At 38.0% G+C, this 22,952-nt stretch overlaps 1 protein-coding gene and 1 pseudogene across 2 annotated transcripts in view; one reads left to right on the top strand and one right to left on the bottom strand.

The window, feature by feature from the left end:
- The window catches only part of TMEM135 (transmembrane protein 135), a 192,861-nt gene that overhangs the window by 25,725 nt on the left and 144,184 nt on the right, over positions 1-22,952 (bottom strand). For both annotated transcript variants that reach the window (XM_036426250.2, XM_036426249.2), the window contains one exon: positions 2,647-2,688. In XM_036426250.2, the coding sequence (XP_036282143.1) occupies positions 2,647-2,688 (42 nt within the window). The remainder of the gene's footprint in view (positions 1-2,646; positions 2,689-22,952) is intronic.
- LOC118713013 lies at positions 10,579-11,072 on the top strand (annotated as a pseudogene).

Below are 22,952 nucleotides of genomic sequence, written 5' to 3'. Positions count from 1 at the left end.
ATGGTGGCTGGCCATGGAGCTGGAGCAAGCAGGAAGCTTGGGTTGCCTCAGCATTGAGGGAAGCCAAGCTTCCCGCCCTGGCTGGCCCTGGCCTCCGCTCAAAGCTACAAAGTTTCAATTATAGAAGATAAATAAATCTCAACAAAAATGGCGGTGCCCATGGAGCTGGAGCTGAGCAGGAGGCTTGAATTGCCCCCGCAATAGAGGAAGGCAAGTTTCCAGGCAGCCCTGGCCTCCGCTCAAGGAGGCATTGAAGGAAGGAAGGAAGAAAGGAAGGAAGGAAGGGAGGGAGGGAGGGAGGGAGGGAGGGAGGGAGGGAGGGAGGGAGGGAGGGAGGGAGGGAAGGAAAGAAAAGAAGAAAGGAGGGAGGGAGAGAGGGAGGGAGAGAGGAAAAAAAGGAGGGGCTGGGACCTTTGGGGGAAGGGTGGAGGTGATCAGGCCAAAATGGGATGGCAGGGGCCATTGGGAGTAAGCAGACCAGCAGGGGGGCCAGTTGGGGATGAGCAGGCCATCAGTGGGGGGTCAGTTGTGGGAGATCAGGACAGTAGGGTGGGGAGCAGGTGGGGGGATCCAGGCCTGCAGGGAAGAACAGTTGGAGGGGACTAGACCTGCAGGGGAGGACAGTTGGGGGTGACCAGGCCTGCAGGGAAGGGCAGTTGGGGGGGACCCAGGCCTGCAAGAGAAGGCAGTTGGGGGAAATCAAGCATGCAGGGGAGGGCAGTTTGGGGTGACCAGGCTGGCAGAGGAGAGAAGTTGGGGGTGACCAGGCCTACAGGGAAGGGCAGTTGGGGGGGACCCAGGCCTGCAGGGGAGAGTAGTTAGGGGGGACCTGGCCTGCAAGGGAGGGCAGTTGGGGAGGATTAGGCCTACAGGAGAGGGAAGTTGGGGGTGACCAGGCCTGCAGAGGAGTGAAGTTTGGGGGGAGATCCAGGCCTGCAGGGGAGGGCAGTTGGGGTGGGGGGGATAACACCAGACCAGCAGAGGAGAGCAGTTAAGGAAGATGAGGCTGACAGGGGAGGGCAGTTAGGGGTGACTGGGTTGGCAGGGGAGGGCAGTAGGGGTGACCAGGCTGGCAGGAAAGGGCATTTAGGGGTGACCAGGTCTGCAGAGGAGGGCAGTTAGGGGCAATTAGGCTGGCAGGAGAGCAGTTAGGCATCAGTCAGGCTGGCAGGGGAGTGGTTAGGGGGTGATCAGGTTGGCAGGCAGAAGCAGTTAGAAAAATCAGGAAGGCAGGCAGGTGAGCAGTTGGAAGCCAGCAGTCATGGATTGTGAGAGGGATGTCCGACTTCCCGTTTAGGCCCAATCCCAGTACTGGGATCCCAGTAAATGAGCAGTCGGATATCCCCCAAGAGGTGCCAGATTGGAGAGGGTACAGGCTGAGCTGAAGAACCCCCCCACCCCACCCCCCCGCACGAATTTCATGCACCAAACCTCTAGTCACTATGTTATAAACCTGAAACTAATATTGCATGTCAACTATAACTGATAGATAAATAAAATTTAAATAATAATAACCAATGTTTTGAGCACTATGTGTCATGCATATAATTATAAACACATTTCCTACATTAGCTCATTTGACCCTCAAAATAATCTGCTGAGACAATCATATAAGTTTCTCCTAGGATGGAAGCTTACCCTAATGCTTCCCTCCCATATTTGCAGTAAATACCACACTACTAACCTTCACTAAGCATTTGCTGTATGTACTTTGAAGAAGAAAAAAGGCAACATTTATGACATAAACTGGAAGAGCACTGGGTTTGGAATTAGTATATATAACCACCGTGTGATGTTAATTAAATTAGTCAAACATTCTAAACCTCAGATTTTTCATCATGTCACAAGGGCATAAAAATACCATCTCAGAATTATTGTGAAAATTTAGTTTTCTAATCCTATGTGAAAGTACATGGTGAACTACAAAATACAATGCTAATTTTAGACAACATTTCCACAGTGAATGTCCACCATGTTTCAATTACTGTGGCAAGTGATGGCCTATAAGATATTTGACAAAGCTTGAGTCCTACCTTAAAAAAGCCCATAATCTGCCAAAACCAGTTTGGCTCAGTGGATAGAGCGTCGGCCTGCGGACTGAAAGGTTCCAGGTTCGATTCCAGTCAAGGGCATGTATCTTGGTTGCGGGCATATCCCCGGGAGGGTGGGGGGGAAAGGGGTGTGCAAGAGGCAGCTGATCGATGATTTTCTCTCATCGATATTTCTGACTCTCTATCACTCTCTCTTCCTCTCTATAAAAAAATCAATAAAATATATATTTTTAAAAAGCCTCATAATCTGGTACCACACCATTAAGTACTTAATATTCCAATAATTGTTCATGTGAAACTGTCTTTCTAAGCCACCTGAGGAGAGAGTTCTGGTAATTATTTTCTAATGCCTCATGGTATAAGGCACACAATAGGTCCCAAAGTAGATGCTGACTGACTGACCATTTAGGTGAAGATCTAATAAATTATGCTTTCAATGAAATACTTACAACGTCACATTTTTGACTTCTAAAATTACATCCAACTTAAAAATTGAGTCAATAAATATTATAATTATCTATAACAACATTACTTTTTAGTAATGTTGTTACTTTATGTTACTACTTCTTAACATAAAGTAAAATATGCTCCTTACCTAAGTGCGGAGAATGTGAATCCTTTCAAACCATCTTTGCTCCTACAACAACAAAAATGTGCAATGATTAAATTACATGTTTTGAGACATAAAGTAGCATATTAATTAACTATTGAAATATTTCTGCAAAATGATTATTTTTTTAAAGGTGAAACTTTTAGGCTGATAATCAGAGCAGTACAAATGGTCAAAACAAGCTATAGTGAAGCAAGCTATCTTACATAAAACGATGTTTTCCTACATCATATTGCCATAACTTTAGGCTCAACTCTCAGATTTGCAGGTTGAAGAGAGATTTAAGCAAATCTTCCCAGGGCTCCATGTGGACTTGAAATGAAGTTTGGGAGTGGAACATTCTTCATTCTACCCAATCCATAGGGGAGCTATTTGTTTTGAAGTAAAAGGACACATACACCTGCTGGGTATTATGCAAAGGTCAATTCAAGGTCCTGACTTCTCCCTACTTATTAATGCAATGAATGCAGAGCAATGCAGAGTTGGAAGACACACACATAAAAAAAGCTTCAAGTTTAGTTCAATAGTTTTAACTTCTGAATAAGCCCACTCATATCACAGAGCATGGGGAACAGGGTAGGGGTGTGGGGAAAGCACAGAGCGAGGATTCCAAATAATATTTAATGAGTACTTCCTATTGCTGAGCATTGTTTTGGGCCTTTATATGTGTTGTCTCATATCATTATATCACAACTGTATGAATAGTTGTTTCTCTATTCTATAGCTGTGCAGAGGGCCCCCGAAATGTAGCAACTTCTCAGATGTTACAAAATAAATAGTCAGAATTCTGGAGGAAAAAATATTCATCTAACTTAAAAGTCATACCTCCTCCTGAAAAAATGAATTCCATTGAATTAAGAGAGACTCAAACCACATGACAATTAAGAAGAAGAAGAAAAAAAGAAAAAAAAAAAGACGGTCAGATCTGCAAAAACTATTTCAACAAAATTTTTAAATGAGGACATTATTTTGCTTTATAGTTATGATCAAGTTACTAAGGAATCTTTGGGTATCTAATATCAAAATCCCTTGGAGGAACTATAAAGATTGGTGATATAATAATGTTGTAATGTATATCAATATGACCCTAGCTATTCTTGAACAAAAAATACAACCTCAAGTCTAATTGGACAATTCTCTCTGTATATCTTTTATATAACAAGTCACAAAGAAAACGTACAAAAAGATAAGAAATCCATCTTAAATTTTAGATAAATATTTTATTGAGGGGCAGATAAAATCTCAGACAAAATTCATTCCGTGTGCACAGAGATGTTTTAAAACACTTGAGAACTCATTTCAATTAAGCAACATGATTTACTCTGTGGTCATGTTAACAGTGAGAAATGCAACCACAGAATTTAGCTAACACACTGCATAATTATCTATGGAATGAAGGTAAAGGCAAAAGAATTTATATGTTAAGCTAATAATAGTGCATGGGAATACTGTAGCATTAAAAATCTTAAACTTATCTTTTTCCATCTGAAAAAGAAAGTGTTTCTCAGTAATTTTAAACCCTTAATTGAGGAATTTCTAGATAGGTGTGGTGGCGAGGGGGTAGGCTAGAGGTCTACTGACTGGAAAACAGAAAGCAGCAGATTGAGTAAAAGATTATATACAACTGGGAACAAATTGCAGCTTTAGTGTGTTATTGTTAAAAGAAAGCCATTTGTCTTTGTGCAGTGCTGAATAGATAAAGGGTTCTGACAACTTGGTCTAGTCAGGACGGCATATTGTGACCTTCAACAATAAATCTAATTGCAGACCAAACATCAAAAAGTATCTTTCAAATATAAAAGGGCATATACAAATGAATTTGCAATTTCATTATGATGGAAGTTGGGTTCTTTCAGCTGAACCCTGTGGGAAGCACTTCATATTGATAAAGTCTTAGCCTGGATTCCCAAGGGGCTATTCTTCTTTCCATTCATGTGTGTAAGGTCTGCTAATGTAATTGAGGGTCAGATGCCGATGTCAAAAGAACAAAAAAGCAATTATTCCCATAAAAAGAATCTTTAAAATAGTAATACTGCCCTGCATTTTGACACCGGGTATTGTTGGAGCCTTAACCTAACTGTGAAACACTATTATACTCTGTATTAAATGTAAAAAGTATGATATCAACATGAAGATTTCTACAAAGCAGACCTCATTAGAAGGTTCGTCACTATTTCATAGGTTTGATTATTATAATGTAAATTAAATCACAATCTCCATTCCTGTATAGAGGCTCACTGATTTATTCAACAAATATCGACAGAGTGCCCACTATGTGTAAGCACTGGTTTTGGTTCTAAGGATGTAACAGTGAACAATAGAATTCCTGCTTTCAAAAGGCTGACATTCTAGGTTGGGGAGAGATAACATTGAAAAAGTAAATATGTCATGTGATGATCACTGCTCTGGCAGAAAAAAAAACAGAGTAAGAAGGGAAACAGGGATGGAGTCAGGCCTTATCTTTGTACATAGTGTGGTCAGAAAGGGCCTCTGTGAGAAGGTGGAATTTGGTACTCTGATCAGAAACCTTACTGAATTGAGGGAAGAGCACTTCAGTTTGAAGGAAGAGCAAGTACAATACATAGCCCTTGATGAGGGGTCTGCGTGGCAGGCAAGCAGACAAGGCTACTGCAGCTGGAGCAGAAGAGGAGAGGGAAGCAGTGGTGGGAAATGAGGTCACAGTAATAGCTATCGGGGGAGAGAGTGGTCTACAATTCTTATAAAGCCCTCGAGGCACGTTAAGAACTTTGGAGGGTTCTCACAGAGGAGTGACAATATGTGTCTTAAAATTAGAAGATAACATTTGGCTGCTGGTTGGCAAATAGGAGACAGGAGGGCGCTGTTAGAAGCAAGGAGGCTAATTTCCAGGGGGGAAAAGTGTGGCTTGTCAGGATCACAGTGGTAGAGGTGGAGAGAAGTGATTAAGATTCTGGATGATTTTCAAAAGTAAAGTTGGTAAAAAATTTCTTGACGGTTTCAACATGGGTTATGAACAAAAGAGGAAATTTATAAATTATTGAGATATTTTCAGTTTGAGCAATGGAAAGATAAAAAGTGTCCATTTACTGGAGTGAGAAAGACTGGGGGGAAAACAGGTTTCATGAGAAAATCAAAATTTTGTTTTAGACATGTTAAGTTTGAGGTGCATATTAGCTATAAATGGAAATGTTAAGGAAGCAAGGAGCTGACTATACAGGTCTGGATTCAAAAATGAATGAAATCTGATTCATATATAAGTAATGCTTACATCCATGGGACTTGATACAATAAAAAAAACTCCAAAGACCGAGTATATTTTATTCCTCCATAATTTCCAGTGCAGAAAATATCTTCTATGAAAAATAATGAATTTCTCCTCTTAATAGATTCACTAATTTTTTGAGTTTAAATAAAGATAATCCAATTAGTTCATGAACATAGACCTTTCTACCAAAGTCAGTCTACGCAAGTGACAAATAAGTAGTATGATTAAATCCATAGTTACTGAATCTCTCTACAGTTGCACAGTCCTCTGCTATGTATGACATAAAAACAAAGCCAGGGAAGAAAAGGAGGAAAAAGAATTTGAGGCATTACATCAAACAACTTAGTTGATACACAACTAATCAAGTTAGAATTTAAGACTATATACAAGAAAGTATAAAATTTAATTTTATTGTTATTAAAAATAATATTCTCGGTGAAATGCCAGTGGGGGGGAACCTAAAAAGACACAATAATTTTTCAGTGAGAGGTATTGTAAATGATAGTAAAAAACAGTTTCACCAAAAGATTTTTTTATCTTGCTTAATTTCCATGAAATTTCTTCCAGGAGGTACTATTAGCTTTACAACAGCATTGTACCAGTAGATGTCGCTAGTAAAACATTTTTGGAACAATGTTTAGCCTTTTGATGTGATTTTTCCATCAAACATTTTGTTTTATGTTTTCCTTTAAAAATACATCTTTAGGTATTCAAAATGTTTCTAATATTAGTTAAATTGCATTAAGTTCTCCCAAGTAAATATGGTAATATTAAACTTTAAATGATGAGTGATTCCTATTCTAAAGGGGAGCAGAACTTGACACACCAAAACGAGCCTTTTTAGAATACTGATTTTCTTTTTTAAGTTAGGTAACATTGGTTAATAATATTATATAAATTTCATGTTCAACATTATAACCTGATATCTGTATACTCTGCTGTATACTTAACATCAAAAGTCTAGTTTCCTTCCATTACCATATGTTTGACATCCTTTACCCAATTCACACTTCCCGCTTCACTATTCCCTTCCCCTATGGTAGCCACCATTCTGTGTCTCTAAAAGTTTGTTTCTTGTTTTATATTCTACATCTGAATGAAAGCATACAGTTATAGAAATTTTCACAAGGATATAACTCAAATCGTTTTCAGTGGACTATTCGATACTTATATATCATTTTGAATTTTTTTTAAAATATATTTTATTGATTTTGTACAGAGAGGAAAGGAGAGAGATAGAGAGTTAGAAACATCGATGAGAGAGAGTCATCAATCAGCTGCCTCTTGCACACCCCCTACTGGGGATATGCCCGCAACCAAGGTGCATGCCCTTGACAGGAATCGAACCTGGGACTTTTCAGTCCCCAAGCCGACGCTCTATCCATTAAGCCAAACCGGTTTTGGCTCATTTTGAATTTTTTTACAGGTACCATTAATATATTATTTGTGTAGTTTAATTCAAAACATTAATACCTAAACATTTAAGAACAGATTAAATAGTATAAAAGGTATCATCTCCATTTCATCAACACAATGGCAGAGATGTAAAACTCAAATTAGTCAATTTTACTAATTAATGCTCATGTAAAAGTTACGCTAGAAGGCAAAAAATTGCTAACTAAAATAAATGGTTTAGACTAGAATTTTCTGAAACCATGATCCCAATAAACATGGGTAATTAAGTCATTACAATGATAAAAAAATTCATTAAATATCAATTTCAGAGTTCTTTTGTCCCTTTTTACTCACTGAATTGGTTAGAAGGAAACTCAAATATTGGTTAAATATTACATCATCTATCTTTCTTCACCTAATCATTTATTGAGCATCTAACATACAGATGATGCTGTGTTGCTGATGACTTCAGAAATGCAAAGATAAGTTATATACCATATCTGACCATGAAAAAGGGAGTCTGTAAAACTATGTGTATGTTTGCTTAATAAGTGAAAATAATTTTGACTGAAAGTTCTAACATACAATTCTTTTATCGGTGGCTCTTCCTAGGGACTGACTTACTGTATTTGCACTTTAATTCAGCTTCAAATTTCCTTAGTCCAGCATTTTACATTATCTATCTCCCTAAATGATTTGCAAAAAGTAACATATACAAAATTACAATTAAATATGCTAAGAGATTGGCACAAAAAAAGACAATTTGAATTTAAAAGTCATGCAAATGTGATAATTCTTAAAATATTTTAATATATTGATGCCATAATTCACAGTCACTCTAAGTATTAAAAGTAAAAGTTATTCTTTTATTTAACAGAATTAAAAGAATGTCAAGTATAGCCAGGCTGGAGTAGCACAGTTGGTTGAGCATCATCCCATACACCAGGAGGTCACCAGTTCTATTTCCTGTCAGGGCACACATGTCTTGGTTACAGACTCAGAGGGCAGTAGGGTGTGTGCAGAAGGCAGCCAATCCATGTGTCTATCTCGCTATCCCTCTCCCTTCTTCTCTTTGAGTTCAATAAAGACATTTTTAAAAATATGTTTTTATTGATTTTTTTACAGAGATGAAGGGAGAAGGACAGAGAGCTAGAAACATCGATGAGAAACATCAATCAGCTGCCTCCTGCGCACCCCCCACTAGAGATGTGTCCACAACCAAGGTACATGTCCTTGACTGGAATCGAACCTGGGACCCTTTAGTCCACAGGCTGACGCTCTATCCACTGAGCCAAACTGGCCAGGACAAGACTTTTTTTTTAATTCAAATATATTGGGGATTTGATAAAAATGACATAACTTCATGATAAATTATAGTTACAGACAATAGTTGGATCTTCAAAAGTTGACTCTAATAATCTTATTACCATTGGTACTAAAAACAAATACATTTGGAATAACACAACTGAAAAGTTTAATTTGAAAATTAAAAAACAAAACAAAATATATTTAAATGCCTTAAATTGTTACCCACAGTTGTTTGCATTTTAAAGAAAAACTCATGCAATTTTATGTAGTTTCTTTTTAAGTTAAATTTTCTTATTGTTTTTAAAAACCCACTAAAAAGAATAAATCCACTTTTTTAAAATTAATTTTCCTTATCCATTTTCAAATATTGAAGTTCACCTTAAATCTGTTATAATTAATTAAAATTTGATCAAATACAGATTTTTATTGACACCTACTAATGAGAATATAAAAAAGGAGATTGACATGGAATTAATTTCATTAATTATTATTTCAATATATTTTTTATTCTTGATAGTATTATAAATATCTCCATCAACCCCTAATCCTCCTCTTCTCAGCTCCTACCCACTGCCCCAGGTGTTCACTACCCTGTTGCCCATGTCCATGGGCTATGCATGCGAGTATATAAGTTCTTTGATTTATCTCTTCTCATTCTCCCAACCTCACATTGAGGTATGCCAGTCTGTTCCATGCCTCCATGGTTTGAATCTTATTTTGTTGGTCAGTTCATTTGTTCATTAATTCCTCAAATAAGTTTGATCATGTAATATTTGTCTTTCTCAGACTGGCCTCTTTCACTTAGCATAATACTCTCCAGGTCTACCCACGCTGTTCCAAAGGGTAAGAGATCCCTCCATTTTTTTAAATCTTCAGTTTCCTAATCACATATGTATATTCCAACAGATTAACTCAGTCAGTTGGATTTACTACCAGAATCTGTAATGTGTGACTAAAATAAATTACATTGCTTACACACACACAATAGGTTTTCCTCTTATGTCTACTATTGTTTGAAAACAAAACAGACTGAGAGATTTCAGTTTCAGCCCACACATGGCACTTAATAAGAGAAAACAAGATAACTAATGTTATGTTCTTATTTTAAGAAAACGCACATATAAAAATCTGAAGTTGGAATAGCAGCAAATTAATAAATTTGGGGAAGATGATTTTGATAGTTTCATGAACACATTATAAATCTACAAAATAATTTCCAATTGGATTCTTTAAATAGTGAATTCTCCCAGTGTAGTAAAGATATTACTTTTGATTCTGGTAAATATTTCACAGTACATTTATTTCCTACAGAATGGAACACTGCTTGTTCTCAAGAACCTCAGGAAAGCTGCTGAAGCAGGCAGCAGTTATGGGTAATCAAGTGTGATTGTGAAGTCCCCAGATGAATACTGTGTACTTTTTCCTGGTGTGGCCTAAACTGAAATTGGAAACATTTGGATTCAAACTTACAGTAACAACTCCAATAGAATCAGATTTCTCCTTAAACTTGGAGAGATTCGAACTAGTTTGCTTTAAAATCCAAACTAAGGAAAGTCACAGTCTAAGCTGTCTTAAATTGCTAAAGAACTTTCTGACTGTGTCTAAGAGAAATGTTAATTAGGATGAAATTCCGTCTCAAAATGAAGGAATAGCAATACCAGTCAAACTGGAAATGTCATGTGTTTAGAATTGACAAATTAACCATAGGCAAAAACTAAATTTAAGATCGAAATGGTGTTTTATGTAAATCTAAGAAAAAGCTTAGCAAGTTTTTAAGATGGGACTGCTATGGGCAACAATTATTTACCCTAAACAAAATTATAACCATAATACTGAACTAATCTATTTTTTAAGTCCTCAAGACTGGCAAGTATGTTCACTTTTCCCCCTTCTATAATGGTGGCAAAAAGGGTAAAAACAAATGTTTTCAATTATAAAGAATCTCTGAATCAACATAAATTTGTTTTCAAATGCATGTTGGTATCTATGTCATTAAAATAATATGGCGGTGCCAATGTGGCACGTGTCTACTGGGAAAGGCTGCGGCGGTGGGGCTCCCACCCGTGTGCCTGGACCCCGAAGATGTCACTTCTTTAATCAGGGCCACTGTCCAGGCTGTGAGCAAGAGGAAGCTGCAGCCCACCAGGGCCGCCTTCACCCTGACACCGTCAGCAGGAAACAAGATAAAACACTTCTTAGATAAGTCTGAACACGTAGGTGTGAAAGTTGGTGTTGAACCAGGGATTGTAATGGCCTTTCTTATGCTCTAGATTAGAATACACGAAGACAGAGAAGATTCTGAAGTTGTTCAAGGTGGAGTCAGAGGGCTCATGGGAAAGGAAGCACAGCCAACACTGTAGGAACAGAAATGGACTATGTCGAAGACAAATTACTCAGTGCATTTGTGTTCAATAACCCAAACATCAAAGGAGCGTGTGGCTGTGGAGAAAGCTTTAATGTTTGACTCGTCAGGACTGCTCTGGCTGTGAGGTCCAGGACAGCTATGGAAGCCTTGGGCTTACTGGAGAAATCATGTGACTGTCATGTGCTTAAGGTTTATAATGCATGGCTGCCTAAAGAGACAGCAAGCAATGCATTTTGAAAATGAAGTATTAGATTTCAGAAGTGATATCTGTAATCTTTTTAGGGGACAGAATGTGAGAAGCCATCACTCTTTTGGGGTGATTTTTTGTTCTGTAAAGGAAAAAAAAAAAAAAAAAGGCCTACCCTGCACTTAACTCTCTTGCATCCTTTCTGTTAGAACCAGTTTCATGGAAGGTGCCTGCTTCGGAGGAGGATTTGTGGAAACACCTACTTACAAGGTCTGCACACTATAGATTTGTGCATCTCCAGACCAGACTAATGGTTCTTAAAATTCAGAGGCCGAAGTCCTGACTTCTAAGTTGACATAGCTCTGCACTGTTTTTCTACACAAGCCTGCCACGGCCTTTCTATAGTCTTATCCAAAATTTCATGGCAGATGCCTCATTTGCTCACTCTTTAGCAACATCAGCCATTAGATGAAAGTATCAAATGTTTCCTTGAACTGTGTTGTCCACCAGCTTTGAGGATGGCACAGAAAGGTAGGAAATATTTTGCCCACCCTACCATTTTTTATCCATTTCTTTCTTCACCTAAACGTCTGCTCCAGGTGGGATCTCAGGACGACTTAGGTGCCTTTATTTAGAAGGGCTCCTACAGGCCACTAGCCCAACCCCTCAATTCTATGTCTGCAGAAGCAAAACCCCAGGGAAACAGAAGGGCTTGTGTCTATCCCCACACTGCAGAGTTGGGCCTGCTCACACCTCCCCTTCTGTGTAGGTGACACCAGTCAGGCACTCAGACACCAGCAGTGAAGGTAAATGGTTGGTTTGGCTTCTCTATCTGACTGAAGCTTCCATAAGATTTCTGTGTAATTTGATAGAGGTCGTATTTTTATTCTGAGTTAGAAGAATCTTATTTTAAAGTCTATTTATATGAATTGCCATGTTGTTTCTTTTTTTTTTTTAATATGTTTTATTGATTTTGTACAGAGAGGAAGGGAGAGAGATAGAGAGTTAGAAACATCGATGAGAGAATCATTGATCAACTGCCTCTTGCACACCCACTACCAGGGATGTGCCCGCAACCAAGGTACATGCCCTTGACCGGAATCGAACCCGGGACCCTTCAGTCCTCAAGCCAACGCTCTATCCATTGAGCCAAACTTGTTTCGGCCATGTTGTTTCTTTTAAACTATGGTTTTAAGCAGTGGTTTATACCAGCAGGGAAGACACTGTGGCAACCCAGAAGCACCCTTTTGGAATGCAGTAGTGAGTGTGAAGCAGAACATATTATACAAAGACTTCCCAAATATTCCTCATAGGCATACACTTTCTGGATCTGAAGTCCAACTGCTAAAATTTTTAAATCTAATATTTTAACCTAACATTTTATCACCAATTTTTAAAAATATACTTTGATTTTTCACACAGAGGAAGAGAGAGGGATAGAAAGTCAGAAACATCGATGAGAGAGAATCATCGATAAGCTTCCTCTTGCACACCCCCTACTGGGGATGTGTCCACAAGCAAGGTACATGCCCTTGACCGGAATCGAACCTGGGACCTTTCAGTCTGCAGGCCGATGCTCTATCCACTGAGCCAAATTGGTCTCGGCAGCAATTTTTCTTTTTAACAGTGTACCTTTTGTCATTTCACTACTGGTTTTCCTGGGTTTGACATATTGTTTATGACATGACATATACGCTTTATTAAGCCAATTCTTATGAATAGAAGTAGTTGAATTCCTTGATGTTTGTCACATTTACTAAAGTCCTTGTCCCTGTCACAAAACCTAGAACAGCTCATGCATTAATATAATTGTCAACCCACTTATAATTTATACAATATATATAGAGACTGGGTTGTCAATTTAAAAAAATGTGGCCTCCTTGTGCTCATAAATAATAATAAGATGGCATCTGGCTTTCTTAGCGAATAAAATGGCAGCTATTTGAAACTCTAAAATCAGGAGACACTTTCTCGTAAATAGATGCTTATTTTATATCAAAGTTCAAATCTAAAATAAATAAAATAAGAATCTACATGTAATGAAGCAAAAACATCTTTTGGAAAACTATTTTTTAATTAACTGAGGACTACTGAGTAACCGAACTCTACAAGAAAAGCACCCATTTCAAAAACTTCAGCTTACTTTATTCATCACAAAGATGATTACTTAATTCGTGTTATGTATAACAGAAATTGGGCAAGTTAACACACATTGCAACCTTGCTGGCCTGTAAATGGTATTAGAAAAATGGAATATTGGAACTCAGGTAACCTGATATTTATATTTTACAGATTAAGAAACCAAGGCCAAAGGAAATCAAGTGATCTGCCAGAAAACAGAGTTTGGTTTCAGACATCCTTACACAACAGTAAAATCATTTTACATTTCAATAGTCTAAGTGCCCACAGTGAGGGCTCACTGTGGAGAGAAAATACTACAGAGAAGTAGGGGATTCTGGGTAGTAGAATAGAAATCACATTTCACCTGAATGAAGAGAGAGAGCTATGCTCTTCCAACTGACATTACACACACAGACTTTACCAAGGACCTAAAGATATGGACAGTGTTAAAGGCTCCAATTTCTCACGTCCACCCATGTTCCTATCTAAACGTGATGTGCCTGAAAGTGTGCTCTGGTCAGAAATCGTGCAGGTTTCCCTCCCCCTCACAAGGGCTATTTTTCACATTAGTCCCTACAGAATTTCCTGGACAATCAGAAGGCCTACCCTTGATATTAATTTGCCACCTTTAGGAACTTACAATTTAAAAGCACCTCAATTCCAAACATGAACACACACACACACACACACACACACACAAAACAGTACTGAACTGAAGCTTCACTGTGTTTCATATTATACAACAAGCAAGAAATTTAACTTCTGGCCCTAGTGGGTTTGGCTTGGTGGATAGGGCGTCAGCCTGAGGGCTGGGGGGTCCTGGGTTCAATTCTGGTTAAGCACACATGCTTGGGTTGCAGGCTCAATTCCCAGTGAGGGTCGTGCTGGAGGCAGCTGATTGGTGATTCTCTCTCATCATTGATGTTTCTATCTCTCTTTTCCCTCTTCCTTCCTCTCTGAAATCAATAAAAAATATATTTTTAAAAGATACAGTTTTAAAAAAAATGTAACTTCTGAAAGAAATTCATGAGGTCATCTTTCCCTTATCTGTCTCTCTGACTCTCATTACTTTCAGACATATTATGTCTCCTCACCTTATCCTTGCTCATCCTGGTCCTTCCATATGCAAGGGCCTTCACCTACCCTTCTTTTCCAAGAGAATTCCTGCCAAGTCATCAGGAATGGCAATTTCTCTCACAATTAGATGTGACTGTCTCTTTCTGAGACTTTGTTCTTTGTAGGGGGGAAGGAGAGGCTTTTAATTGACTCTGGCTAATATCATAGTAATATCCATAGTTATCTAGTCCACCCTACTAAATTTGGGTTTCTTATGACATTTTGTGTGTCCATGTCTGAGGATCAAAGGAGCAAATGATATGGCGTTTACTTCTTTAATAATGAGGCTGAGAACATTCTGCATTTTGTTGTCATGGCATTGACTGAGTAATTAAGATATCCAGGCTGTGGCTATTTTTTTAAAGATGGGCAAAACTAATGCATGGGTGCAATCTAAGTAGTCCTATTAACGGGCTGTATCAATTAGGACAGGCTAGACCAGAAGTCTCAAAGTGTAGCCCCTGGAACAACATCAACATCAGATGGTAATTTGTCAAAAATATGAATTCTTGATCTCCACCCAGACCTACTATATTCAAAAACTCTAAGAGTGGAGTCCAACATGCCATAAAATCTCCACATGATTCCTATGTCCACTCTCATTTGAGAACAACTGGGCTAGGTTATGATGCAGTGGTAAAATTTCAATGATTTCAACAACAAAACTTTATTTCTTGCTCATGCTACATGTCAAACAAGGGTTGGCTATGGTTCAACTACATGTCATTTTTACTTTGGACCTAAGGATTATGAAGAAGCATCTATTCAGTTTGATTGACTGTTAGAGAGAGAGAGAGAGAGAGAGAGAGAGAGAGAGAGAGAGAGAGAGAAAGGAGACTATAGGACACTAGGTTTTGACTCAAAGCTCCAGCTCAAAAGTAAACATACATCATTTCCACTCATATACTCATATTTAATTAGCCAAAGCAAATCCAAGGCCAGGCATGATGTCAATAGGGCAGGGAAGTATAATGCTTCCCCAGGGAAGAAAAGCAAATTTTGGTGAACAATAACAAGTCTACACTCAGGCCAACCATATTATTGTTGAAGAACAATTGTATCATATTTAATTGTTTATTAAATTTAAGGAAAGTCAAAGTACAAAGCCCCTTTTCCTCTCAAATCCTAACATCATTTAATCTTTTCTATAATAACTTCAGTATTTCATTTTAAGTGTGATAATCTTAAAAATCTTTGCAACTGGTTTCAGAAATAGGCTTCTCCTACAGCATGTTATTAACATTTTTTTACATGTATGCATAAACACCTGTGTATTCTGAGTTTTTTTAATTACTAAAGCATTCATAAATTTTGCATTGTTCGATTACATATCCCAAGTGCCTACGTCAATGCAAAGCACATGAGTCACTCATTGAGAAATTTGTATCTGTATAGTAATTCAAAACATTGTATTCTATAGTAATTATATTTCCAATTGGGTGCCATGTTCTTTGACTCATTTTTAACAGCAATTTTAGGGGTTTATTCTTATTTACTTTCTAAGGAAATTTATTTTTTAATCAGCTATTCCAATACTTACTAACAACTCCCAGTGATCATCCCTAATTTAAATTTTTATTGAATTTTACACTGACAATTTAGTATGAACTTACCCTTAGACATAACTATGTATAAACTGGGGTCTAAATAGAAGTTTTTTCTTCTTAATTAGGATAAGTTTTTAAATTCCCCAGATAAAATAGAACAATGACTCTAAATATAAAACTATCAAGTCCTAAAGACAGGATACGGGGGATGTTGATATATGCGTGTTTGTCAGTATAGTAGGAATTGTAATTGAGTAAACAAGTTGAGACTATGAAGTTTGTAGATTGGGTCAATATTCACATTCATTCATCATTAATTCACTCATTAACACAGGTAGATACTTCACAAATATTTACTAGGAGCCGCCCATATACCAGGAAGGCTGCCAAGTGCTGAGGCTAGTCATTGAGCATGTTCTCCAGGAGTTTACAATCCAGTGGAGAACACGTATATGTGAAAAGTGCAGCACATTATACAAAGTACTTTCTATAAAATACACAGTGCTATTGTCAATAAGTGGCAACTAGTACATCAGTGCCCAGCACGAGTCACTCAGAAATTTTTATCTGTGCGATAACTCAGAACACTATATTCTACAGTAATTATATTTCCAATTGGAAGAGATATGAAACAATTTAAAAATCTTTACAAATGTACTGAGAAAAACCAGGCTTTTTTCTAAAACACATTTGTCATTACCAAAAATATACCCTGAGATAAAAATAATAAAAACCCCCATGCTGCACAGATAATGCACATAGTTCCAATTATCTGGTCAATGAGCAAAAATAAGGCAATTAATGTCTTCCACTCCAATCTCTTGTTCATTTCTTACTGCTGTGATTTCATATTCATTTTTTCTTGTTGGATGACTAAACTGGGATGACAGTTAAGAGATGGTAAGCTGGCATTTACTCAACCTGGCCCTGCTCAGGCTTGAGAACTGACAAATTCTCAGCTGGTGGATCAGCTGCTTCTGTCGCTTTGCCATCTTGTGGTTCAGAGTTTTCTGGGCACGGCATCAGTAACTGAAGTTGCAGCATTATTGCACCAACACTGAGGTGGCTGCTGACCTTGGGTCTGATCTCCCTGATTTTCCTTTTCTTCTTCATTGCTATCCTCTCCAGACTCTTTGGTGAGGAGGATCCCTGTGGAATCGTAGTCCATACCCCAATACACATCTGTCTCACTGGTCTACCTTGTGCTCCTGCATTTATACTGCTACACTGGAACTCCACGAGGGCCCTCAACATTTGCTGCCTCCATCCCCTTTTCTCCTTCAACAACATCAAAATCCACAGTCTCTCCATCTCCTATATAGGAAGGTACTTCCTAGGGTTATTCTTCTTTATGGAAGTCTGCTGTGCAAATACATCTTCCTTGGTGTCATTCCTGTTGTTGAAACCATTACCATTTCTTACACTGAGCAATTTTAGTGTTTCCAAAACCTTTCTTGGAATGACTTTCCTGTCCCCTATGGCCTCTCCCTCAGTGCCAGGCTTGGTGTTAGCAGCACTGGTTGGGGCAGTGAGAGGCTCAGGGTCCTGGCCTGATGCTCAGTTTGCAGTGATGGTGACTGGAGCTGGCTGTGGTAGCTGTGGTTCCTCTGGGGATGTGATGGCCAGTGGTGGCAGCAGTGGACTTCTCAGGATTCCCTGGGGTCTATAGACTGAAGTCTGATGTTCTTTTTTAAAGATGGGCAAAACTAATGCAGGGGTGCAATCTAAGTAGTCCTAATTATATTTTAATTCCTTTCTTGCATGCCACCCTAGCTACTAATTTCATATTTCCTTTGCATATGTAAATTAAATGATGCTGAATCAAAAACATATTATTATTTAGAAATGCAAAAGCTAATATTTTTCAGTGCTACATGATTAGGGGTCCCTGTAGAGATTGGCAGCAGGGAAAAGTGGGAGGAAAACTTTAAAATCTAGACTAGATTGGCTTTTCTCACTCTGAGACTCCAACGTGGTGAAAAATTCTTACAAGTGTGTATGTGTAGGCTATATTCTAGCTATTCAGTTTCCTGCAAGACAAATACTTAATACCCAGAGTGATGTTTTGTTCTATTTTCTTTTTGGCAACAGTGTGTTACAACTGAATATTCTTAGAGTGAGCCCAGTAGCCATGTGGTCACCCAACAGCCAAGGGCCTTGCCTCAAGGAGCCTGTCAGGATTGCTGGCATTTAAATGCAGAAATTACTTATGACTTCAGGCCATGCCTTATTCTGCATCCTATTTTTTGTAGAAAGAAAGGGAGGGAGTTCAAGCATCAGGGTCAAAATTTCAAGAGGTTAAAAGAGGAAGGAGAGTCAAGTGAAAACATAAAAGACAACCATAGGCAGGGTAGAAGAAAAGAACTTTCTTCTTTTTCATTTGAAAAAAAAAAAATTACCCAATGTAATGGTAGCACTTCACATATTTTTTTTTTAATAGAAAAATATAGTGGCCTGAACATAGAGACAAGAGCTTCTCAAATATTCATTCACTTAAAATGAGAAACAAAGGTGAGATTAAAAGTTATTTTTGCTCTAGAAACACAGCAGATGCCTCTTAGAACTCCTTGGGGGGGAGGGGGCGGTGTGGGGAGTGGGCGAAAAAGATTTCTTTAGAAACCAGTGCACTTACAAATCATCCTATATAATAAAGAGGTAATATGCAAATTGACCATCACACCCTCACACACAAGATGGCCACCTGCAGGTGGTCACAAGATGGCCACACCCATGTCATCACAAGATGGCCGCCACTAAATGGCCAGCAGGGAAGGACAGTTGTGGGCGACCGGGCCGGCAAGGGAGGGCAGTTGGGGGTGATCAGGCTGGCAAGGAAGGGCATTTGGGGGAGACTGGGCTGGCAAGGGAGCAGTTAGGCATCAATCAGGCTGACAGAGGAGGGGTTAGGGGGCAATCAGGCTGGCAGGCAGGCAAACAGTTAGGAGCCAGCAGTCCCAGATTGTGAGAGGGATCCCAGATTGGAGAGGGTACAGGCTGGGCTGAGGGACACCCCCTCCCCAGTACACAAGTTTCATGTAATGGGCCTCTAGTATTTTATAAATGTCTTGTCTAGCTTTCTTTAATATAAAGACATGCAGTTGAAAATACGTATGTACCTCTGAGGAGTTCACTCACTCCTGCTACCAGGTCTACATGATAAAATACTTGCCACAAGACTTCTAAAGCACAGGATATTTAACATAGTTTGGCCAGAAAGTCAGAAGACAGGAATGCACTGATGGAATGTAAGAAAGACATGTAAGGGGAAGAGCATTAGGGAGCTAATAGGCAGACAAATGTAGACAGGGAGGAAAGCTTCTAGGAAGTAGGCAAAGATTGTTAAAAATCACACTTGTGAAGACATTTCAAATAAATCTGGATTAAGCTCTGAAAGTCTCAGCATAATTCACAAATTTACAAGTACCATTTTAACTCTGCCTACCAGTAAGGGGAGTAGCTAAGCTGGCTGAAGAGCCAGAGCTGGGCCCCAGGGAATGTGGTAAAGAATGTCAGACATTGAAGGGTTGCATTTTTAGTGTTCCACAGCTTCAGACCTGAAAGTTCTGTTGATATTTCCAGCTTGAGATGGGAAGGCTTCCGGAATTATTGCATCCACACCTTCTACCCACTCTAAAGACTGGTCTAGAAACTGTTTCCCCAAACAGTAAAAACTACATTTCAACAATCTCATTAGCTGATATCCTTTTAAAAAAATACTCAAGTTTCATTTACTTTGCTAGTACACTTAAGACCAACTCTATCTACTACATCATTAGCACAGAACTCAAATGTCCAAAGTAAAGAGTGTTTACTAAACCATGGTCTGGAGGAAATGCAGATAAACAATGAGGGAGGGACCTACATAACCTAAAAGCAAGTTACTTAATATGCCTGGCCTTCAGTTTCTTCCTCTAGGACAGTGTTTCCAAACTTTTGACATATGTGTACCCCTTCTATAATTTTCGTAACACTGAGTACCGCTCGTATTCATGAGAACGTAGAATTAGGTGCAGCTAAGCAGGGTGCAGTGCATATCCCCACCAAACTCCGGTGCAATGTGTACCCCCACCAAATTCTTGCCGTACCCCTGGGGGTACGCGTAACACACTTTGGGAAACACTGCTTTAAGATAAATGGAGAGGGGATAAAACTCACCCTTAAAAAGCTTGTGCTGAGCATAAAATGTGGTAACAAGCAATAATCTATCAAGAGCAATGCCTGGAACATGGCAAATATTCAATGTCTGTCCATTCCTTTCTTGCTTTCTCTCAGGCCTTGATTTCTACCATTTGTGGTATTCCCCCTCCTCCTGTGTTTGTGTTTGGAACTTTTTTCTATATCTATGATCTTAGGTTTTTGAAATCCACATCCAAATTCCAAGTCATGATGTCTAATTTGTGAGCAATATTATGTAAGATATTTTTTCTATTTCTTTTACAGCCATAGTCTGTTAGAAAGACTAAAGATCAATAGACCTAAAAATATCAGTGGATGAGAGAAAGAGAAGATTTAAAATGAAATAAAAATAAACAGCAAGGAATGAAGGATAGTAGAGAAAAGGATAGTGCCCTTGACATTGAAAAGGCCTAAGAAGGTTGAAAAGAAAAGGCCTAAGAAGAATGACATGGGTAAGTAATAATTATATTTATATGGTGTTTTATTTGATCCTTACAATATCCATTTTACAGATAAAAAGAATGAAATTTAGGAAGATAATGTTTTGCCCAAAATTGATCAGCTATTAGAGGAGGAAGCAGAGTTAGAATCTGAGACATTTCACTCTAACGCCTATATTCTTTCTACTGCACCATTCGAGACCTAATGAAAATAAATAAGGGCCAAAGCCTTGGACAGAATAAATGGAATCACTGAGATAAAAATTAATAAACTTAAGGTTTTTAATAATAAAAGGATAAAGCAGGATAATTGCTATACCAGGTAGAAAAGCCCAACATAAGAAATGACAAGACCTAAGCATAATGAAAGGTTTAACAGACAATTTTTTTCAAAACAAAGGTAGTTTGGTTCATGCCCTGATGAACAGAAAGGATTTTCCATGAGCCCTACATTCCAAAAGAACACACTGTAAAAATCCACCCCAGAGACCACAATATCATAACCATCAAGAACAAAATAATGGTCCCAGAATTAATCAGAGCATCAGCCAGAATCATCACAATGCTGGGAGCAGAGGATCCACAGAGATCATTTCTAATCTTGTATCTGCCAGAGCAGCATTATCCAGAAGAAACATAATGCAAGCTACAGATGTAATTTTAAATTTGCTAGCAGCCATTTTAAAAAAGTAAAAAGAAATATGTGAAATCAGTTTCAATAGCATATTTCACTTAACCCAAGATATCCAAGACATGATCATATCAACAAATAATCAACATAAAAAGAATTATTAATAGTATACTTTTTTCTGTGTTAAGACTTCAAACTCTGCTGTACTTTATACTTAATGGCAAACTAAATTTGGACTAGCCACATTTCAAGTGCTCAACAGCTGTATGTGGCCAGTGGCTACCATACTGAACGATGCAACTCTAGATAACTACAAAGGTAACTGTAACCAGGATATGTTAAGTCACTTTCTAAAGATTAAAATGAATAGGGTGGTAATAGAATGTGTGACAGAACTTTCTTCTTTACATTGTTATTATTAATAGAACCTCTAAAACCTCATAGAAATCCATAGGAAGTCAATGTAACCACACTAGGTAGCACTAGGGAGCTGGTGATGGATCAACTGAATCCAATAAGACTATGATTACAGACATTTTTTTTTTTTTTTGAGTGTGTGCTGGTGTATAATTTTCAAGGGGCTTTTCTTCTAAGGATTACAGTCAAGAAGGAAGCAATCACAAATGACCTTTCTAAAGGAAAACTGATAGGTAACCTGATACAGCAAGTTTCATGAAAAGTACTTTATAACAGAGTTCTCAAAAGAGAAACAGAATTGAGATGTTTACAGATGTGTCCTTAGGTATAATTTTAATGAGAAAAACTGAAAGTTCCTCTAAAAAATAAAAAAAAACTTTTGAGAGAGTCAACAGAAATCTGTAGTCTAAAAATAATGATGGCTGAAACCTTTCCAGAACATGTTATTTTATAGAACTTTTAAAATTTATAACATTAGGAAGAAGGCTATGAAACATAATTTTAGTAATAAACAGGAGTTTGACAAGCTATGTAAGTCAAAACTAGATGTAAAAATGCTTACACTTTGGTGAATAAAATAAAAAAGGACTCAGGGAAAGATACAGGGTATGACAAATCATACGGTAAGCATGAACAGGAGTCTGTCTCTCCACATTGATAGAGCTTGTGACTTCTGAATCACAAGCATGAAGGAAATATTGTTTCACAGTAGGCAGGACTTTACATAGAGACAGCCTACTGAATCCTATTTGGCTACTTAAAATTCATTTGGCTACTTAAAATTAGAAAAATATAAATAACTTTTAAAATACATATAATCCTTCTTTAAAACCATTTAAAAATTTTGCAGTCTATAATCCTACCAGTATAACAAATTTATTTTAGAAGAGTAATTTTTAACATGAAAATCTAACTAAAATTCTGAAAAATTCTTAGAAAAACAAAGAATTTAAACTACTTAAGAAAGACAAGGATAGGCATCTTAACCAGAATTGTCTTTTCAATCTGGATGCCATCTGAAACCTAGTCTTCGAAGACAAAAACCTCGAACAGCTGGAATCCAGCTTAGATACAGAAAATAAATCACTTCTGACTAAACTCCACTCTCAAACGCTCTAATCAGGTTTCCACAAGCAAGAAACAAAACAAATAAAGAACATGAACAACATTAGTAAACTGGGTTTAACTAGTTGTGCAGCAAGCATGAAAACACAATAGCAAGGAAGAGACAGAAAAGAATTCTTTGTGAAATCCATGACTGTCCGTTCAATATCTTCAACCCTTGAGGTCAGAATTTTGTTCCTAATACACTCTTGTAAAAAAGATACAGGAGGTTTTCTCATT

Source organism: Pipistrellus kuhlii, unplaced genomic scaffold (genome assembly GCF_014108245.1).
Source record: "Pipistrellus kuhlii isolate mPipKuh1 unplaced genomic scaffold, mPipKuh1.p scaffold_m20_p_9, whole genome shotgun sequence".
Taxonomy (NCBI): Eukaryota; Metazoa; Chordata; class Mammalia; order Chiroptera; family Vespertilionidae; genus Pipistrellus; species Pipistrellus kuhlii.
The sequence above is the reverse complement of the archived record's forward strand: the minus strand, read 5'-3'. Positions and strand labels throughout refer to the sequence as shown.